This window comes from Toxotes jaculatrix, chromosome 7 (genome assembly GCF_017976425.1).
Source record: "Toxotes jaculatrix isolate fToxJac2 chromosome 7, fToxJac2.pri, whole genome shotgun sequence".
NCBI classification, from domain to species: domain Eukaryota; kingdom Metazoa; phylum Chordata; class Actinopteri; family Toxotidae; genus Toxotes; species Toxotes jaculatrix.
In genome coordinates, this window is record NC_054400.1 from 26,607,679 (window position 1) to 26,629,168 (window position 21,490).

Genomic DNA, 21,490 nt, shown 5'->3' on the forward strand with positions numbered 1-21,490 from the left:
TTCACACTGACTGTGAAAACCTTTGTTTGGAATAAATAGGGGGAAAAAAAGGAACCTTCAAGTAGGGAAAAGGCTGCTGGGAGAGATTTTCCCTCCCACTATATTTTTGCTGGGAATAATGCAAAACAGATAAACAGTTCATTAGATGGCATAAATAAAGCCTCTGCATGACATTCTTCAGTGGTGGGACTTACATGGCTTTGTGATATTAAGTAAAACACAACATAATACATGAGACTGCCATTAATCAGCCTTGTCCTCCCCTGATTGATTCTCTGTGTTCAAGTTTAAAATATTTGCATAATTGAAAGGTGGGACGCTTAGACATATCCTGAGAGAGAGGGAAGGACAGAGACAGAGAGAGATGAAGACAATGCAGGAAGCTCTTCCTGTAATTCATTGGACTGAAGAATCAATACTTCATGAGAATAAGAATCTGCAGATTGAATTTGACCTTGCGCCTCCGTTTGTCACATTACAAGACTGACTTTATGTGTACTAACATGGTAAAGGAGGAAACAAATCACTTTAAACCATTGTATGTGATGCTTAAAAAGTCCTGCTGAAATGACACTTAGAGAATATTTAGCCTCTGTACTGTGATGTGTGTCAGAGTGAAACACAATATGCAGGCAAGTGTGATTTCAAGAGGGATTTGACCGAATCTTTCAGATGTTGGATTGGTTTGCTAAAAAAAAAAAAGAGAAGTGTCTTAGGATTAGTATAAGTCTCTGGAGAGTGCAGAGCGATATGCAGCTTTAGTGGACTGTTGGCCTCCACTCTTGCCTAACCTACGTCGTTAGATCATGAAGAGAACAAAACAAAACAGTTTGGTCTGTTTTATTTCTTTCACAGCTCACTCTCAGCCCACACTTCAGTTAGCTACAACATGTAAAACACTAAAACAACTATAATATAGTACTACTATAGTATACTACTATATTAAAACAAGTTTAGTAGTTAGTTAGAGTTTAGAGCAGATAGTTGGTGGGAGATCAGATCTGGTCAAACTGCAGTTCACAGTGAGTTCACTGTTCGCTAACACCTAAACAGAATTTTGGACCTCCCAGAGATCCAATCATTGAACAGCCAGACTGTTGATCATTCAAGTAAGTAATCAGGTATCATCCCCTTAAACTGTGTGACACATAAATGATCTAGCAGCCTGATTCTGGTCAGGGGGCGTTAAAATCAGCACCTGCAACACCATCCGTACAGCCAAACAAGAGCGTGGATGCTGGACTATTCTGTAAAACACAGATAGCATTTAATGACATTTTTTTCTACAGACAATGACATTAGATGGCAGCCTACAGATACAGTCTACTATAAATCCAAAAAGTTGGGACACACATGTCCACATTTATTTGGAGTAAGGCCAAACAGCATTGTGCATTGCAGATATCAGATTAAATAGATGATCTTTGGTGCAAGTTACCTATGATGTTAACTAGCCTTTTAGTTAGTTTACTGTGTGTTGCAGCCTGCAGCAGTGCTTTAGCCTGACCTTGACCTACACAATGTAATAAAATCACACTTCCAGTGTAGATAAAAGTTAAAAGACAAAACAACAGAACTGGAGCACTTCCTTGTTGCTGAAACACATATGCTCACTACTTCCTGCATTGACAGTTCACCTATGACAGCTTTATAGCAGCGTCAGCAATCAACAACCACATCACCCCAACAGATTTCTTCCATCCCTGCTGGTGACTTCTGCAGATTCAAAGGCTGATTCACTAACATTGCACCAGCATGTCAGTTTGCTTCAAGAGGAGGAAATACACTGGACTATATACCCACATCCGAGTTATTGCTGCTAATGTAAGAGTGCTCACTCTTTCCTTTAACACTGTGTAGTGTTTCTTTGTTACACTAAGATCCATAACAACATTTGGTTTCCCTGTATGTGTGTCAAGGATATGCATGGAAATGAAAATAAACCTCAACCTAATGACAGATGCTGTTGCTTTTCTCATGAGGACAGTACAGAGGAAAGGTCGCTTGAGGTCCAGAGTCAGGTGCTCAGTGATGTCAGAAAGAAAAATCTTTCCCCCACCAACAAAATAAAACAGGTCACAGTTAAATGAATCTAAAGCATTTCCTGACACAATGTGGACAGAAAACAAATAGAAGTGGCAAGGAGGACTTGTAACCATGGAAATATTGTTTAACTTTCTCCTGACATGATTTCTGTGAGTGTTTTAAAGCAGCAGAAGGTTTGCATTTTGAACAGTTAAAGTATCACATAATGAAACCCCCTGAGCAGAGGTGAAGTTTTCAAGGGTTTTTTGACAGCAACTATTTTTGTGTGTTAGACCTGCAATCAAAAGAAAACAAGTTACAGTAGAGGCTATACTTTTTAACAAGGCTTAGACTTTATGATATAGACGAGAGACCCATGTTTTTTATTCTACCGGACTATTCTAGAAAGCTTCATCAGGTATGGTATCCAAGCATGGTACAGTAACCTGTCATTTAAGGTTAAATCTAAGCTCAGTCAAACCACATTCTTCACTCCGAACATGAGCTCTTACCCTCTGGCCACTAAACCATACAAAAGCTCATTTGTTCCATCCAAAATTACAAATAGCAGCAACTAAAGGACTGCCATGACGCATTTGTTTGAGTAAAAATAGAATTATATTATGCTGTCATTTCACTGTTTAATTGCAAATCAGTGTTTTTTCAACATGACATCAAGAACTGACAGTCATGCAACAGTTGCTTTAAAGTTGATTTGTGGAATGCATGAGGTTCTGCACTTAATTGCTGTAAATGTCTAGCAATTAAGGTTCTGTGTGGAAGTAACTCTGAGCCCGAGGCAAATTTCTAAAATAAAAAATAATTAAGTGCATCTTGATCTAAAACACAAAAGGCTGTGTATTATAATTTTAGAATAGGTAGTGTTTTCACACACAACATAGAACAGACAATGAAGAAGAGGGCTTGAAAGTTCATTCCTGACCTTAAAAATATCAGCTTCACGATATGATTGTAACAGGTCCAAAATAAAGCTATTTTTAGTCAAACAACCACCAACCATCTGTGACAACACAAACCTGGGGTCAGATAGATGTCTGGAAAGCCAGAGATGCTAAAATATCATGCCTTTGTTGCAGCATCTGCTTTTATTTAACCTCCTCTGTCACAGTATAAAGTGCTCCGTAAAAGAGGAATGGTCTGCAGACCATTTATGTCCTAAGCAAATAGCTAGATTAGAGACCTATTATGACGGACAAGCACTAGAATGTTAACAGCTGGCCAGCAACAGTAATTCACCAACTAACCCTGCCAACAGTCTTTACATCTCCACCTATTTTGTGAGGATGTGCACATGAACTTCAGAGTGCTACTCCAAGGTGTAGTAAAAGTGACAGAGAGGTGAGGGAGACATGAATCAAGCACATCCACATAGTCCTGGAAAGAGAGTGTAATCAGGCAAAACAAGTGAAAACACCTGTGTATGTGTACCACGTGTGTGTGAGGGCTTTGATGGGAATGTACATATTCAATGTGCAGAGGATGAGCAGTAGGACAGGGTGATTGATATGGGCCCAACAGCAAGTGTTGGAATGGCCCCTAGGCCATTCTAATATCAATTCAGGCCATGGCTGACACTGAGCCTGTAGGATAGGCTCAGCATAAACACATTTGTGTTGTCACTAATGAATCTGCAGATACACCCACTCTAAATGTTTCCTTGTTATGCTGATTCCCTGATGCAGATTAGCTGTATATGAACATACACTGACTCTTTACTGTACTGTATGTGTGTTCATGAGTGTGTATGTGTGTGAGAGAGAAACTCTGCAGCTTAAATAAATTCTCTCAGATGTCCTCTAAATCATAGTGTGTCAGCAGTCATGTTGTGACCAATCACATTCCAGGAGCTGGGGCCCTAATTAATATACAGAACAATGCCTTCACTAACAAGCTTTTTGAGAACCATCCCCATCTGAGTTACTATGATACAAGCAGTGAATACTAGAATTGTTCTCCCTCAGAACCCATTCAACTTTCAAAGCGGAATTCTTTATGCACTGTGCTTAATTTATTAATGGTTACCCAGCGGCTGTTGAAACGCTTGTTGGACACGCATTAAATCAACATGGCCACCCATCGGATCTTACATTACAAAGCTCATTAGGCCTCGTCTGCCTTGGGGCACAGAAATTGGACACATTTGTGGAGAATAGCTGTTTAATTATTGCGCATCCAGACTGTGTTGGTTTTCTGCACATATTACCACGTCGCTCAGCTGATTACAGTGTCAACACAGATCATTTAATAAAAGGGGACCGTGAGAGGGAGGTGTTGAAATGAACAGCAGCGGCCCGAGCTGAAGGCTTCATGAGGAGGTCACCTGCCACATCCAGCTGCACTGCGGCAGACTGGTGCAGGAGCTTGCTTACACTGTTCGCTTGGTGAAGGATATCGTACCACACCACTGTGCAAATGTGGAAGCCATTTGACCCATCCTCCTCTGCCAAAGCTTGTGCTTCGGACTTGGTCACAGCACCTGTGGGCTTATCCCTGATCTCCAGCAGTGCATCTCTTATGCTGGGGGCCTGGTACAGCACAGCTTCAATACTGTTTAGATGACTATCCCACTGTGTTTCACTCCAGAGCCTCTGTGTAGTCGTCACATGATCCTTTAAAACCATCTCTGTAGTACTACAGGGAAGAGTGCGTACAGATAGTGTGCATTGCCAAAGTAGCTGATGGCATCTGTACATCTCCCTGCTGCATCAGCTAGCACCAGATTCAGTGTGTGAGCTCCACATGGAAAACATAAGAGTGCTCGAGGATTAGTCTCCATCAGCCTTGCTTGAACAACTTTGTCCCTTCCCTTCCTGTTGGCCCCATTATCATTTGAGTGTCCTCTGCAGTCATCAAATGGAATATTCAGCTCCTCGAGTCTTTACAGAATCAAGTCTGATTGTTTGGGAAGCCACAACAAATCCCAGAAAGTGTTCTTTTTTTTGTGGTGTTTCATCCATTTTTACAGCTCTGATGATGAATGACACCTGCTCTCAGTGGCTTAAGTCAGGAATACAATCTAAAATTTTTACATAGTACTTTGTTTGATTTCAATCATCACTGCATCCGACATTTTACCACTGATTGAGGCAATCAGCTCATTTTAGATAATATTTCCGAGATAGCTGGAGTCACTGTTCTGCCAGTTTTGCATCTTAAAGAGTCCTCTAAATCTGTCCTGACTGCATCTGTCAGAACAGATGGCCAATCAGCTGGATCGATTGCTTCAGTATTAGTGGGGTGATGAAGTGGGCCTGCAGAGGAAGATGATGGACCTGGCGTCCTCTTACAGGCAGGGCCTCCATAGTATTTCAGGAACGCTCCTGCAGAGATAAAGTTTCTGAGTGAATGAACATAGTTTAATTCTTCACATTGTAAAAACTATTTAAATCATCATAACTAGTAAAATTACACTGTTAACCAGTACCTGGAAAAATAGTGACTAGTCCCAAAAATGTCTGCAGTTATCTATAATGTATTGTGGGATTGTGGATTATGGACTTACAGATATCTGAAATATATATTCAGTCTAGCCTGTAAACGTTTGAGGACCAGTGTATAGGATTTAGGTGGATCTACAGGCAGAAATGGAATATTCATAATTCCCTCAGTGAAATGATATCCATCCGGTTAGAAGGTTCATTATGCTGTCATTAATCTAAAATACATTTTTTGAAAATTTAAAGCAAAAGCAGTAACCTAGACTGGAGAGTTGGCAATCAGTGTGCTTATTTTTCCCCCTCTCCCAGACCTGGTCAAATGTTCTCTCCCCTTTACCTGTCTCCAAACCACAGAAATAAAAAGCCAGGTTTTTTATATGGACCTTCACATAGTGTTATCTGCTCACAGTGTCCGAAGGTGTGTGTTTATTCTTTATCTTATTGTTTATTCACTTTGTGATAATTGTGCATCTTTAAGTCTCTACTGAGGTTTATTGGGATGTGGGTCACTGAGGAAAGTGACTAATGAGATCCAGGTGTTCTGTCCTGAACTTTATTCTCCCTGGCAACTGCACCTATGTTCATCCTGTTATATGAGTGTCCAGCTCGTGGACAGTTTGTGGCTTCATTCTAATTGGTGATATTAGTTTGGCGTTCTTTACGTAACAGGCAACAATACCTGACTTCATTTTGACCATAAAGGTTAGCTGGTTAGATAGCTAGCTACATTGGCTCATATTACACAGGGTAAATATACCTAGCTGACGTTAACTAGCCAGTGGTTCCGGTAACTGTACACTCCCCATAAAGAAGGTTCTAAATGAAATATATATGTCTTACCTCTGCTCTGCAAACGTTGTTCTTCCTCTGCTTTCTTTTGATTTCGGTTTTCGTGTCCTGACCTCAGAAGTCAGATTTGTCCGGCCCAACCATCAACGCCACCACATCAATATGTCAAAATCAGATGACGACTTTGAAAGTGGTTTGCTCACAAAATGAAGATTTTTGATATATGCATACATTTTATTTTAGCCATTGTGAGTTTGAACATGATGATGCTTGTCAATTTATATTATTTATATTTATTAGACAAAAAAAATCCGTTGGCACGCACACGTCGTCCACGTATACCAGATCGGTTCTGATAATGACTTGAGGAAAAAATGCACTGATGCTTTTTTTTAATGGAAGCCAATTCAAGCCAGGGATTTTTTGGACCAAACATCTAGCAGACACCAGTGGCACTGCATTTAAGGTAGTGCCACACTGGCTTCAGCGAGTGAGTTATCTATCAAATCCATTTAGATTAATCTTCCAACATTTGCAACAAAAGTTTAAAAACGATTCAAAGCACAAAGATGAAGTTAATATCTGAACATTTTTGTTACCTGAGAAGACAGTAATGGTTTTGAGTGTCAGCCTAATGATCTCCAAATGAGAAGAGGAACAAAAAACCTGAAATATGAATCAAATATTTATCTATGTTCAATTCTATATTTGACACATACGTTCAAAAATTTTATTTAGACTGGTAAATGCACTGGTGAGAATGAATGTTTAATGTTCAAATGTGATAATCTCAGGTATCATCTGTTGCAATTTGATGGATTCAATGTAAATCACTTATCAGGAAAATGAAGTGTGTATCTTTGTTTTGGGGGAGGATATCAGTGATTCCAAGTAAACAGCCTGAAGTCACAAATTATTAGTTTTCAGGTCAAAGTCAAGTTGCAGATCTTATTCGACTTTGTCAGACTGATGTGACTCTAGTCCCACCCCTATTCAGGAGTCAGAAAAAACACACAATACTGAGGTGGATATACAATGTGTTGTTGTGTAGAATCCTTTTGTCAAGTCAGTACCACACATGCAATTCAAAGAGTGTTAATATGTATACAGAGGACAGTAATCCATGGATGCCATTCTTACCTTTCCTAATACAGGTGTAGCTCTGGCTGAAGATGGTCTGCAGCAAAGACAAAAACAATGCATAACATGTTTAAGGAACAAGTTAACTCCAGTTAGTGCAGGGTTAGTCATCCCACAAACAACATGAACTGAGGGAAACACATAAAAGTAAAGGCACCAACATAAATACCTGTATGCCTCACCAGTTCTTATACATGTAGAACATTAAAAACACAACAACATCACAGCCTAGCCCAGCCTGAGGTGGGACCCAGGAAATGTGAGTTTAATGAAGTGTGCAGCTAAGAGCCAACTTGAATGATTTCCAAGGCAGCAGCAGGCAACAAAATTTAAACCCCCCCCCGAAATTCTCAATCAGGGCCAGGTCCATTAGGGGTGGGAGACAGATGGATAAGGGAGAGAGAGCGGAGTCTCCACACACACTGCTTTGCTGTCAGACACAATGGAGCTGTCAAACACAATCCTCCACAGCAGGGAAGGTTTTCTTGTCCTGGAAACAGACCCAGTCTCATGGAGGTTCAATCAGATAAGATTTTGTTCACAGAATGGCAACATTTCTGTTGTTACCGAATTAGTTTTAAATGAACTGAATGAATGAATAGATCCACTGAGATTTTTTTTTGTTCACTTGCACATATTAAAATCAAACCGATTCCTTTGAGAAGCAGAATAACTATGGAGCGATAATACATGCCCTAAAGCCTTCAGAAGAGATCTTCAGAATGGAAGTTAAATGAAAGGTCGTTCTAAGTAGTTGCTACCAGATTGATACCAGTTTGAAATATCAGCAAATTTTAGGTTTGTGATGAAAGCTATGAACCTGATTTTTTTTTTTTAATCAATTCATTTTAGAGATTCATAGTCACTGGTTCAATAAAGCTGGGTTTATTGAACCTTTAGGTTTCATTTATATTTCAGTGCTGGATTTCACCTTTAAATGCAACACTAGACAGATGTATCTTGTGCAATCAAACCAAATTATGCTCTAATTATAATCCCCACGGTTTATATTCTTTCATTTACTTGGTGATATAAATGGTGTACACAAGTACTTCTGTGTCTTTATGAAAAGAAAACAATCTCTCTGTCTCTTTATCTTCACTTTCAACAACTTCCTTCAGCAGAAAAGTGTAAAAGCAAACACAAGCAGCTCAAGCTGACCAATTGGGCAAATAGTAATTCTATAGTCATAGTCATGCTATATAATGCACTCACCTTGTACTGCAGGTACTGGCACTGACACCAGTGTGGACACCAGCACTGACAGTGGGGTTGGTGACAGAGCTTGGGTTTGTTGTAGGGTTGGTCTCAGCTATGCTCTGACTGCAGATCCATTTGGTCTCATCCACCACTGTGCGTGCATGAGGCAGACGACCAACATCCCTCACCTTCATCAGCAGGTGGCGTCCTGTTTTGAGGATGTGAACGGCCTCATCGTGGCAGATGGTGACAAAGCTCTGACCGTTCACTTCCAGGATCTGGTCACCAACCTGCAACAGACCAGTTCAGATCAAAATAAGCACTAACAGTAGACAGACACAGACATAAGTTTAGAGCATGAAAAATCTGGATGTAACCTTGTGTCTGTGTTTCTGGATGAGAGCCAGAGGCAATGCTAAACATTATCCAGCTTTTCTATGTCAAAGATCTTATAAAAAGTCACACGTAGCCTAGAATGACATATGATGTTACCAGTGAGTTGGTGTAAATTGGTCTGACTCATCGCTACGTGTGATGCAGGTGGGCGCTTTAACCTGCAAATCACGGACCCTTGCTGGTTTACTTTATTTGGAAAAACATTAGATGTGCTGTTTGCAGAATGCACTGTTCCCTCCTTCAAGAAACTGCAGGATGTGTGTTATCACCAGAACAATGTATCACACCTAAATGATGGTGTCCCCCATTTCCAGCTGGACTTAGCACCATCATTGATATGAGGCATTGACACTTTTGAGTTTGTGTCATCCTCGGTCTTAACCACACTTGGAGGGAGGTGCTACTGCTAGGCGTTGAGAGAGGGTTATCATCACTTGGGATTTAAATGCTAAACAAGTGAAAACCACATGTGTGTCTTGTTGTAAAGCAGCTGTGGCCTAGTTTGATATATCAACCAGTCCTGAAAGCACAGGACAGCTGAGGACAGCTGCTGTGTCTGTCACTGGGCACATAAACTAAAATATATGCTATTTTTTGAGTAATTTAGGATGTGAAATAACATGACAAGGAGAGAAATGGGTGCCCCCTTCAGCCAATTATACGCAATTTGAGGTTCGAAAACTGAGATTTTCTTTTTTTTTTAATTTTCCTCTTTTGTATATCAGAGGGAAGGAACAAGCACCTGATGTGGTCATTTAGGTTGGAGAGACTTGTGGTTTCTTTTGTTATCAAGTGGCCCAAAAAACCCAAGGTTATATCTAGGTCTACTACTATCACAGCAACACAACACAGAGGCATACCCACATACTGTATCCTCACTGAATATCTGAGGTCTACTTAGGCTTCTCTCTGGGGTTATGTATATACCACTGTGTGTGCAGTGCATCCCAATCCTTGCTTCCGACAATGTTTTTTTTTTTTTTTCTACTCTCACAACCTCAGGCCACAGATTTAATACCAAACAGTGAGTGTGAAATCCAAGGTCGTCCTAACTTTCCCAGCTCATTGAGTTGTCTGCAGGGTGCCACACTCACAGACACTGCACTGAAGCTAATTACCCTCCTTTTAAACAGCCAGATAATAGGTGAGATCCAGGTTCTTCTAAACACAGTACATCAGAGGAGAATGTCACAGATAACATAATGCGAACGTTATGCATCGGACCACAAGTGAGGAAAACCAATCAGTGGTCACTGCTCTGTGGTCAGCGATAAACACCCGTGGTGTTTTCATTATCTGGCTCTTACTGTGAGAGATTGTGCAACAGTGCTGCTGTTATGAAACCTACATTAAGTGCAGTTTTTCTGATTCTTTTTTTTTTTTCTCTAAACTTTCAAGTTCATTTAAAAAAATGTATGCAATGGAGGCTAAAAACCAGCTAAAGTGAATAACAATGTCCCTCTGTCAGCCGCCTGTTTAACTCTTTAGTCAGGAGCAAGACGTGTTCTATTATCAGCTACTGGCTACACTGACATGAAAAACAGTGTAGATGTCCCCAGAGTGCGAGTCCTTTCAAAATACTTCCACAGGACTAACAGCCATGCTAGCAGCTCTGTGAGGCTGTACTTAGGCATAATGGTGCTTTGAACTAAATGCTTATGTTAGCGTACTAACATGCTCACAATGGTAATGCTAACATGCTGATGTTTTGAAAGTATAATGATTAAAATGTTCACTGCCTGGGCAGCATGTTAGCGTGCTAAAACACAAACACAGAGTGGACGGTGCTAAATGAAAAGTCAGGCTTTCAATTTCTAACCTCCGTGTGGCATCAAATTAGTTTAAAGGGTCACCCAAACAATTTAGTGCTGAACAAAAATGTAGGGGATTCACAAGAGATAGATTAAAAAAGAATGGTCAGAATGAGAGCAGCAGAACACCATGCCCTGACTGTAACACACTTTTTCTGTGTTTCAAGACCAATCCAAGATGATGACAGCATCAGGGTTATTTTCCCAGACTGGATAAAGCTCCCCCAGAGTCACTGAAGACATTATGCAACTGTTTTCACGGACTGAGTAGAACTCCTCATCACTGGTAAACTGACCTTTCTGTGTAAAATTGGTAGAATGCCTCATTTAATGAGCGCTGGATGCTCCAGGGAACAATGTCATTTTTCTGCAAACACAGTGATACTTTTTTTTGTTTGTTTACAATGGTGGTAAGCTGTTACTAGAGGTCTTATCTGAACAGAGGTCGTAGCTTACCTAATCTTTATTCGTGCCTGCCTCACTAATGGTTACCTCCTTGTTCATCTGATGTATTACGATACATCTGTTTTTAGGTCCCGTAAACAAGATTTTCTAATGATACAATAACCCTGTCTCTCTGTAGCAATTTAGCCAAATGAGATTCAACTTGATTTAGCATTGGAGCGTTGTCTTGTATCAGTTGATGGTCAACAGAATTTATTCCAGACAAAATAAATGTATAATTGGGCCTGTTAAAAAACTGAGAAAGTGAGGGATGCAGAAGGATGCAGGAAAACACAAGGGATGCTGAAAGCATCAGAAAACAACTTCCACTGTATTACAGCAGGACAGGAAGAGCCAGAAATTAGTTATTGACTTCTCTCCTTCTCACCGTCCTGCATCAACATGGTTTTGTGAAACAGATGCAGCATCAACAAAACTCCTAGACTGGGTCCTCTGAGGATAAGAGAGCCCTTGATTTGTTATTTTCTGACTATGACTACTCACAAACAGGGACATGCATATAAAATACTGGCTATAGGGGCTCAGGCCACTGTCCCTTTACCTTAGCTTCTGGACAAACAATATTATAAACAGTTATTACAGAATTTGCAAGTGTCATACCTTGCTACTCCTGAATTGATGTCCTGAACCTTCTTCCTGCTGTAATGACTTACACGCTGTGTTTCAGTGATCATTCATGGTAAAGCATGTGTGTGTGTGTGTGTGTGTGTGTGTGTGTGTGTGTGTGTGTGTGTGTGTGTGTGTGTGTGTAGGGTGCTGAAATGCTTTTGCCCTTTTCACAGAGAGAGGGCAAATTGCTGTTTCATCAGCAGGAGCAGTTTGCTGGCAGGTGGTTATAGAGAGCGGTTGTTAATGACAAAAGAAGCATCCAACATGAGGCGTTAAAGGAGCACACCATGGTCAGCCTAAGCTCTCTCAGGATTAGTTCTGGAGCCCTTTTTGCCCCCTTTAATCACTTCCACCACTGTATCCCAGCACAGGGTCCAAGATGTGTGCAGCACAAAAAATAATTATCCCAGAAGAGGTTGAATACTTGAATTTTTACATTAACAAATGACTCTCTCGCTTCCTCATTTTATCAGTGATTTTGTAATAACGCTTAAAAGCACCAGATTCTTTACTGCCCATGAGAAAAACATCAGCATCTGTCATCTGTCGTTTGCTTTTCTGACAAGCAACCTCTCGTCATTGAGCAAATACGACTGTCCTATCTCACTCTAATTACACTCATAAAACACAAGAACATTAGCTTCACGAATAAAAATGTACTATGGTCTTTATTCATCCTATGAAGACAGCTAGATTGCTTAAACTAGGTGTGTATTGTGTTAGACTGAAACAGAACTGAAAAACACACCACAAACTTTCTGTATGGACACACAGTAACAGATCAAGATGGAAGAGACAGACATTACACACCAGGTGTCAGTATTTCTTTTAACCGCTGCCACCATCCATCAATACCAGCAATAGCACCTAACCTTGACCAAGTTAAACCTAACCAAACCAAACCTCAGACATATGGATAGCGGGTCAGAAAGCTCTTATATGAATCATTTTTGTCACTCTTATGGATCTTGTCTTTTAGGCATGAGGACATTTCCTCCCAATTCTGGTACCAGTTTCTTAACAAATCATGTTCCAACACCAAGAATTAACATGTAACCAACATAACCTAATCTTAAACTGTAAAACTCATTGGTAAAACTGACGTCGCTCAGCTGACCCCAGATTTGTTGTTGCTGCAATATTAGTGTTATGCAGTTAATGCCTTATCCACAGTTACAGACTTAGATTAATGTATGGTTACGGATCTGAATGCTTCCATACATTACTCCTTTGATGGAGTAATGTAATGTATGATTATCCATTCTCATGGTTTCCTCTGCATCTGCAAAGAGAATGCAAGTCTGAGTGACAATGCAGTTGGCAAATGCCCTGGAGTACATGGAAAGGCATTCCTATAACAAAACCAGGAAGTGTTCCTTCAAAGCTGCACCAATTAACACATTTTTTAAATTAACAATGAATCAAATTTCCATGTGTAATGTGAGAGGTGTCATTCATAGTGACACACCCACAGAAATGATTATCACCACCTCTGCAGTTCCTCTCAGCTCTTTTAAGCTTCTTTGACATCAGTGTTTTGATTTTCTGGCCCACAAATTCCATTCATCAGCCTTGTTTCCAGCAGCAGGCAGCTGCAGGCAGCTGCTTTCAGTGGAATAGCTCTGATAAACCCAACGTCCACTATCTGTCCAGCACCAAACAGCAGACAGGCAAGTTAACAACTAACAGGTGAACATAGTGGAACTTTTAGCAGCAAAAGAGCCAGATATTTTCTCAGGAGCTGGAGAAAACCAAGCCAGAGATAAAAAAAAAAGAAAAAAAAAAAAGGAATGAGTATTAGACTTGCCTTCATCAGATGGACACAAACATTGTTAAATGTCCTTGTTAAAGAATTTGTTTAGCTTGAAATTAAATTACCATTGTTGTGTTATCAATGCATCTTTAACAATATTCATCCTTATAGAACAAGATAATGTGTCTAAATCAACATGTAAATATCCCAAAACAGCAACAGAAGAGCTTAAAGATGACCACATTGTAATCTGCTTGTTTGATGGTTTAGGGACTGAAAGCAGCTGTTTTTTTCTGGCTTTCTGGCCATATGTTTACTGTTGTAGTGAAACATCCATTTGTCACTGTCAGTATCTACAAATACAGCCACATTCATGCTGATAACCCTCACAATTAAATTTTTATCGATGTGAAAGAGCATCATGGGACCTGTGTTACTTGAATCTGATCAAATTTACAAATACTGCCTGGCTCTAACCCACCCCCTGAATAGAGGGCCAATATTGAATCGTTCGTCTGTTTAATTTGACACCAGCAGTTCGAGTTCCTCCTAAGATACACTTTTTATGGAGAAATAAGCCCACTGTGCTCTGCTGCCTGCCATAGGTATATTCCAGTGCAAGGAACGTGACAGGCAAGGCTGTGACCCCCGGCAAGAGAGGGGCTGACACTAATTACAGATCAAGTTGTAGCATGAGATACTGAAATGGAGTACACACACACAGACACAGACACAGACACAGACACAGACACACACACACACACACACACACACACACACACACACACACACACACACACACACACACACACACACACACACACACACACACACACACACAAAGGAAAGCTGTCCCAAGAGACAGAATTCAACCAGTATTGAAATATAATATTCAGACACAGTAACAAAAGATTCTACATCCAGACCTGCTTGTGAAATAGTATTAAATATTACAAACTCTGAATTCATATTTTTTTCATCTTCATATTTATATTCTGGTGTCAGAGGAACCTTTCCAAGGTTAGAAAGCAGCCCCTCATTGAATGGATTTAGAGCAGATTTATATCACTTTGTAATGAATATGGCTGGATGTTTCACTCTCTTACAGTAATGACTGGGCAACACCAACTGTCACTATGCTGCAAAAATATAAATGAGTAATATGACTTTCAGGCAGGGTCTGTTCCTGTAGAGCTGCCATGATAGATCTACCAGTTTCTCAGCAATGCTGACTTCAGGGATATTTACCATCACAATCTCAAACTGTGTACAAGCGTATACTGCTGCTTTCAGCTTTATCACAGCAAAACTATAAATATCAAGTCGTTTCATTTGGCTTTCTGTGGTGCTCAAACAAACTAAGTGAAATAATACTGTATTTACAGTATGCTAATGCTAATAATTGGGTTTCAAAACTCAGAAACTTTATGTTAGCCTGGCTAGTAGTCTTTGGTGTTTTGGTCTGTGGGTAGTGCCAGATGTGTCCAGAAATGATCAATCATCAGCAAGAAATCATCTCAAGAATCACAAGAATGAAGGGTACATTGACATAACATGACAGCATCATTATATCCCCAGCTGTCAGCTATAACGCTGAGAACTTTTGAAATCAAAAAGTGCTTTTACTTAACTTACTGTGATAATTGCATGAATGAACAGAAGTCCATAGGCACCAGGAACCAGGAGTAATATTCACAGGCTAGTGGGATAACAGGCTAACAATCACCAGCCTGTCTGGTGTCTGTCTTTGGTAAATGAATGAATACAGTGAGCTCCGAAGCTCCTACATTGTGTCTTTGGTATTCTACGTCATAAAAGCTGCAGGATGGCATGTACAGTCAGTCAGTCAGTCAGCACCTGCATTGCTTAAAGCAAGCTAAACTTTGTCACACGGTATTTAAAGGTGCTCTATATAAGATTCAAGATTCAAGAGTCTTTATTGTCATTATGCGAACATAAGGAAATTTTGCAATATAAGGTTTTGCTATAGCAAACGTTAGCATAAACAGCTTACGTTAGCATCAACAGCTTACGTTAGCATCAACAACTGTTTACTTGCCAGTCTAGAAGAAGCGTTGCAAGTTCAGCATCAACCTTCATTCCTTTACTCACCACTGTTCTTGTTTTTCTTCTATTTCTATGACCTCTTTTCTTCTACGGAAGTTAGCATGCTAACCACTTAGCCAAGGCCCCTCCAATCTCCTAATACCACTTTGCGATGGTAAGTCTCTGTAGCATCCAGTCTGCCCTTAGCTGCCATACTTCTTCATCCTCAGCATGCTAGGTTGAAGATGCAGCACTGCTCATCTACCTCTCGTCTTAGAAATGCAAGAAGTTATGGCTATGTAGTGACCGCAAAAGCCTACATATAGCACCTTGAAGGTTGTAATACTTTCCTTTTATATGGCTGGCACTTAGGATGGTAACTAATAAAATTTGGATGAAAAATTCCCGATATTCGGCTTGTGATGATCACCTGCTGCAGTATCACCAGCCACACGTCCATCCTATTCACTGCCACACCACTGACAGGCAGGGAAGGAGGGATGGATGTAAACATGGAAAGAGGAATGGTTGTCCTGGAAAAGATTAACAGCCTCTTTCTCTGCCTGCTCCCACTCTAATGGCAGGATCACTCAATCTTCTGCACCCAGACCACCAAACACACACACACTGAGGATGGACTGCAGCTCACGTCCACAACAATGAATGGCTGCAGACTAGTGAATGGAGGCCCATCTGTGAAGTGAAGAGAAAACATCCACTATATTTCTTTTTATATACGCCTATTCTCTTTCACGCTCTCTGCTCTCTCCATTTTTCCTGCTTTCACATTTTCTTTCACAGCATGTCAAAAGCTCCAGTTCTGCAGCATGACCAGCCAATCCTCCGTGATAAAAAAAAAAAAGTACCTCTTCATCTCTCTCTCTCTGTCAAAGAAACTGAGAAGTGTCACACAGCATCTTTCAAGGGACAATTTTGAATTTTTAGAATGCCTTTCAAGCGCTGCTTTTTTAAAATCCCTTTTATATCACTGTAAGGTGGTTGTTTTTTTTTGTCCAGGTGTCCCTATTAGTTTGGACCAGTGAGGAATCAAATCATAAACTTTATGATTATTTTTAGCCCCAAGTAGGACACAGTTTGATATTATCATGAAAGACATATTCAGGTTTTAACCATATTGTTTACAGGTAGGAAACACTGGCTTCTGTTCTTCTTCCCTCGGGCAAGTTACAAAATAGCACAGAATGAGAGTGGCCTGCTTGTTGAGGCAGAAAGCTGACCTGAAAGCACACAGCAGAGATTTAGCATGGCTAATAAAGCATTTTTGTAGGCCTGTCAAGGCAGTGAAGTCAGCCGCCTGACTGAGGCTGTAAGGCAGGTAGCAGATGTTAGCAATGCTAACAGGTTTAGCAGTCTAATAGGGAGCAGGTGGCAGGGATGCTAATAGGTTGATCAGAATCAGGTAGCAGATGTTAGTGATAACAGCTGACACAGTGCCAGAAATCTTCACGTCTACATCTCATGCCTAAGATTTAAAGGACCATCCTAGAGTTTGTTCAAAACTCAGGGTGTTTGGCCTCTAATCAAATTGCTGAAAACCGTTCAGATAGTGTTTTTCCACATTTCATTTCCACATCATATATGAAAATCAATTCAGAACTTGACTTAAGTAGGTTTTCTATCACAGAGACCATCAGATCTACTCGGTTTTTTTTGCTATCATTTAATTGAAGTGCAGAGTTTCCATGCCAGTCTGCACCTACAGCTGCATTACCACACAGCAGTAATGCAGCTTTGACAACAAAGAAAGCAGGTGTGAACATTGTTCACAGTGACAATTAATTCCATTAGCTTTCAGGTCATTTTCATATAGGACAGTAAACAATAGAACAAAAGTGGTTGAATGGAAAGAAGAAAAACCACATCAAGCACGGTTTGCTCGGAAAACAGATAGTACTTCACAGCATTCAGAAGTAATGGTTCGTTCAGATTCCTCTTTAAAAAGTGTGAAAAAAAATCAGTCAGTGATCAAACCATTTCATTAATTTTTGGTGGAAATCAGCTGGTCTGTGCAAAATTGAGTAAATGAAAAAGAATTGTACGCTATACATGAAGTGGATTCACTCACAAGCTTTAGTTTTTAGCTACAGTATCAACATTTATGCTCCATACTGGATGAATTATAATCACTTGGCAAGCCTGAGTTTTCATCAGGCACCACCATCAGGTCAGAAAAGTTATCCAATAACTCAGTGATCGCTGAATACCTGAAAATCCAATGATATTCCCAGCTGTATATTGATCTTTGTGTACATTTTAGCTTGCTAACATGCTAATGTCTTGACAAAACTATACATTACTGTAAATGCTAAAAATTTACATGATAACATTGTCATTATGACTTGAATCTGACACAACAGCTGTCTACACAGGCCACATAACAGCCATTATACATTGGTAAATATAACCCAAAGCATGTTTTTACACCTAAAGTCTATGCATCTCCACAGTGATTGTGTGTTGGCCGCGCTGCCAAAACATAGTGTATCTACACTCAATACTGTGCCAGAACACATGCTGTGTACATACAGATGAGGCAGTGAAGCTGCTGTGTAGACACAGTGTTAGTCTTGTTAAGATTTGTAGGCTTAATATTACTATGATTTGGGTACACACACATTTCTTGTCCTGTGGTGTAATATAGCATTGCTATCAAGACAGGTTAAGTTGGGGTACCTTTAGAGCACCAGCGTCTGCAGCAGATCCAGGGTCCACTCCAGTGATGTAGATCCCCAAACCATACTCAGCACCACCCCTGATCATCAGGCCCAGAGAGCGACCATCATCCATATTCAGGTTTACCTGTAGGGGAGAATGACATTCAGATCCCTCACTGTTTTCAATGACCCAAACTATTTCATGTAAAAATGGAGCATCAACATGAAGCCTGCAGCCAGGTTCTCACAGGGGTCCTACTTTCATGTCTCACCATGGACTTGGGTCAAGTGGGAGGAAAGATGCAGCATAATGTGTCAGTCACAATCAGTGCAGTTTGATGTCACTATTACTCTGTCTTACACTTGCATGTCAAAGATATCATTAGCACTGCTGTTTTTAGCATGTATGTTAAAATGCCTTTCAATGCTTTTATAGGTTTATGTTGGTCTCTGTCACTTTGACATGAATCCCAAATATTTAATTGCCACAACCTGACACACATTCAGGTGAGATATCTCATTTACAATACACAATACTATATAGTACTGATATAGTACTATATAGCTACTTTCTTACTCTCAGCAGGAAGTAGAGTGTGTTCTCAACAGGTTGTGCCTTTCACTGATTGTGTTTGTGATTTTTATGGACAGAATCTGTAAACACACCCTGGAGATAGGGAAAGTCAGGTACAGCTAACACAAAAAATATATATATATATATATCCTGCAGAGGATGTGATTCCGCAGGCTTCATCCACTGGTGAACTCCACTGTGCACTAGGATGGTTTGGAGCTGATGGGTTTGAAGGGCTGGGGATGAGCAGCAACTTGTGTGAGTTCCTGCTCAACGCAACGCAAGATGGTTAGGGGATTTGGTGGGAGAGGGAGCTGAGTGTGAAGATCTTTGTTCCAACCATCAGCTATGGTCATGAGCTTTGGTTAATAATGGTGACAAACATCTGGACTACCTTGCTTATCCTGCTGTCACCATAACCTGTACATGGATAAATGGGTTCAGGATGTGGGACAAATTGATGATGGATAAATACAATACTACCTACAACATATGACTGACAACTTGGAGAGTAAACACAGAGCAAGTAACTCAGAACAAACCAATTTTCACCCAGAGGTCTCTTTTTTTCTACAACAATCATAGTATGATATAAAATTTATTCTGCAAATAATTAATTGAGGCAATTACTTTACACATTTTCTATAATCATCAGTTGTGGAGGTACGGGAGGACGTTAGCTTCCTCCTGAGAAAAGCTTTTACAGCAGAGCACTCAGGCGTGGATGTGCCACCACCAAATTGTCAGAGCGCGTGTGCGAGTGAAACTACCTTTCATGGGAAGCAGAAGACGTATTTTGATTGGTCGTGATTGCATCCAGGGCCACTACACCTCCTACTCCAACACAGTTTTCAAATGGCTTCACAGGGGCAAAGCTCTGCCTTGGCATTACCATACACACACCGTGCACTGTGGACCATGTGCCACTGACTACTATCCACTCAATGCTTTTAGGAAAATTCACTATGTAGTATGTCATGTGAAATAAGCACATTAATAAATACATTTCATTTCTGATATCATAATGTACATGTACATCTCAAAGTTGTTTCTTTTAACCACGACCATCATCTTCCCCTGTAAGGTAGATTTAGTCACCTAAATCACACATTAAGCACAGCAGCGGCTCTTCTGAATTGTTTGCAGTTGTTGTTTGAACTTGTGTCACTAACGTGGTCAGTCTGCTGGTCAGTGATGGACAGTGGGTGTACAGTGGGTTTATCAGCTGCTGCCTCCTGCTGCTGCTGCTGGAAACCAGGCTGATGAAAACAGAGTTTGTGGGCCATAAAAACCAAAACTGTGAGCTTCAAAAAGTTCAAAAGCTCCACAGAGCTGAGGGGAACTGCAGGGTTGGTGATAACTGTATGTGGGTTTGTCTCTTCACATTACACACAGTCATTTGATCCATTTGGTAATACAGAAAATACTGATCAGTGCAGCTGTAAGTCAAGTCTGTAAGTTTTCTATTCCCAATTAGTCATTTGTCGCATTGCTATTTAATTCAAAGCACGTTTTCACAAAATTAGGCTTAAGTTAAAAATGTTAGCTTATAAACACACTGTGAAGATTTCTAACACGAAGCTCTCCTCACAGATGAGAGGACGTTCAGGGTTAGTGCTATATTTCTCACGCAGGAGAACAGTTCCAATAGACATGATTCATAAAACAGAGAGCTGGCATATTGGATTTCAACAGGCATATCTGGCACCTGCACTGACAAAGATTTATACGTTGTCCAAATAAAGAGCCAACAAATCATGGCTCCCTATTGTATATGGCAGGTCAATTTGGCCTCTATAGTGGTAACAGCTTCTCAGGCCTCTGTCCAAAAACTCCCCTCAACCTTTAATTAGCTCTCCTCCAGGTCAGCCAAGCTCATCTGAATATAAGCAAATATAAGCTGTTTTCTGAAGTATCCTTCTATGCCAACGTTTAATACAGAGGGCGTAAATCAGTTACTGTGCAGCTGTCAGAACGTTAGCTCCACTCATATCTACAGAGTTGCGTTCAGAGGTACGAGCAGTGGCTGTGTGGAGATGCTTAGGCAGCAGTTTTAGCCATAGAGTGATCTGCTGTAGGATGTGCGGATGCAACAGCAGACCACTGCTGGGGGGACACTGATTTCCAATCCCTCCCCCCATTTCCCCTTTCTCCAGAAAACTGTCTGGTAATGAGGCAACACCGGTCTACCTCAGTGAACCATTGATCTTATGAGAAGAGCAGACTCAAGGATAGTGTCTAATTATGGATGTGATTACCGTGAAGACCAGAGTAAGCTGAAATGATCTCTGCTGGACTGAGACAGTTCATTGGTGGAGATCTGGATAAAGAGTACTGAGTTCTTAAACTTTTCCAGTATAACTTCAACACTTTCACTGTCACCAGTAGAGCGCAGCTTTGGACTGGCCTGAGATCAGAGGGTCGCCGGTTCGATCCCTCGATCAAGCACAATAGGATATGGGTGGTGGCGAAGGAGACAGGTCAGGAGCTGATCTCCTGAAATTTTCACACACAACAGTCTCTAAAGTTGAACTCAGTTTGGAGCCAAA

General features: G+C 40.6%; 1 protein-coding gene across 1 annotated transcript in view; it reads right to left on the reverse strand.

The window, feature by feature from the left end:
* LOC121184633 (whirlin-like) overlaps nt 1-21,490 on the reverse strand; it is a 70,917-nt gene that overhangs the window by 15,889 nt on the left and 33,538 nt on the right. Inside the window, exons 3-5 of the mRNA XM_041042426.1 lie at nt 18,387-18,512; nt 8,628-8,902; nt 7,413-7,449 (exon numbers count right to left, since the gene is read on the reverse strand). Of these exons, the coding sequence (XP_040898360.1) occupies nt 7,413-7,449; nt 8,628-8,902; nt 18,387-18,512 (438 nt within the window). The remainder of the gene's footprint in view (nt 1-7,412; nt 7,450-8,627; nt 8,903-18,386; nt 18,513-21,490) is intronic.